Raw genomic sequence first — 1,096 nt, 5'->3', positions numbered from 1 at the left:
TTCAATTCTTTTTCACCTTTCTTTCCTTTCTTAGATTAAAGATAGAGAGATAGATTAAAGATAGATTAAAGATAGATAGATAGATAGTCTGTTACCTCAGGAGAGAGATTCCCAAGATAGAGGTTAGTCGAGGATTCCTTCTCTAGATCTACAGGGGGGGCTCCTGGAAGGCGAGTCGCATTCTAAAGAGAAGAAGGACAAAGAGAAGAAGAAAGAAAGAAAAAGCTCTAAAGTCCAAGTGAAGAGTATCGACGTCTCCTGAAGGATTTCCTCTTCACTAAGAAGATGCATGCAAAGCCTTCCCAACACGAGAGAAAGAAGGTATAGAATTACATAGACATAATATGTATATGCATATAGATGTATATATACATCTCCATATATATGTGTAAAATACCACACACGAGTCATGTATAACATACACTATTCTACCTATCATATACATATATATATATATATACATATATATATATATATATATGGATAGCTGTATGTCTGTAGATAGAGCAGAGCAAAGTCAAGTGAAAGACACGTCATTTGTATCCAAAGAAACATCTCTCTATCAGAAGTGACGCTAGAGCTCTTGAAGGGAGTACTGTAGTACGTACATACACTCCTTCTTTCCATACTTGATAAGATACGTGCATACACCTGTGCATGCAGTCCTATACCAGGCCTCTATCGAGTCTTCTTGAATTCGTAGAAAAAATTCTAGACGCTTCTTATGAAAAGGAGAAAAGAAAGAGAAGAAAAAGTAAAAGAGAAGAGAAGAGAAAAGAAGAAGAAGAAAGACTCCCACCTCAAGAGCTGTGAGCTGAGCCCTTAGAACACTTCTCTCATCCTCTGTATGAAAAGCAGAAAAAGGAAAAGTTTGGAAAAAAAGAGGCATGGGGTGTACATACACTTCATGATCAGCATCGTCAGTCCCTCATGTACTACTAGTGTATATCCAGCGAATGCTTAAAAAGAGAAGAAACCCGGGAACGATACCACTCCGTAGGATTAACATGAAGCCTTCAATCTCTATGAAAAAGCAACCTGCTAAAAGGTACTATTCTGGAGAGATATAGAGAGAGACTGAAGATAGATAGATAGA

The 1,096-nt window shown here is 37.4% G+C and overlaps 1 protein-coding gene across 1 annotated transcript in view; it reads right to left on the bottom strand.

The window, feature by feature from the left end:
* The window catches only part of CSUI_009778 (rrm domain-containing), a gene marked incomplete at both ends in the record, with an annotated part of 2,168 nt that overhangs the window by 552 nt on the left and 520 nt on the right, over window positions 1-1,096 (bottom strand). Inside the window, 2 exons of the mRNA XM_068069887.1 lie at window positions 96-182; window positions 800-843. Coding sequence (XP_067918137.1) covers window positions 96-182; window positions 800-843 — 131 coding nt within the window. The remainder of the gene's footprint in view (window positions 1-95; window positions 183-799; window positions 844-1,096) is intronic.

The sequence above is a fragment of the Cystoisospora suis genome, assembly GCF_002600585.1.
Source record: "Cystoisospora suis strain Wien I chromosome Unknown contig_6032, whole genome shotgun sequence".
Lineage (NCBI taxonomy): Eukaryota > Apicomplexa > Conoidasida > Eucoccidiorida > Sarcocystidae > Cystoisospora > Cystoisospora suis.
This window is presented reverse-complemented; position numbering and strand designations above follow the sequence as displayed.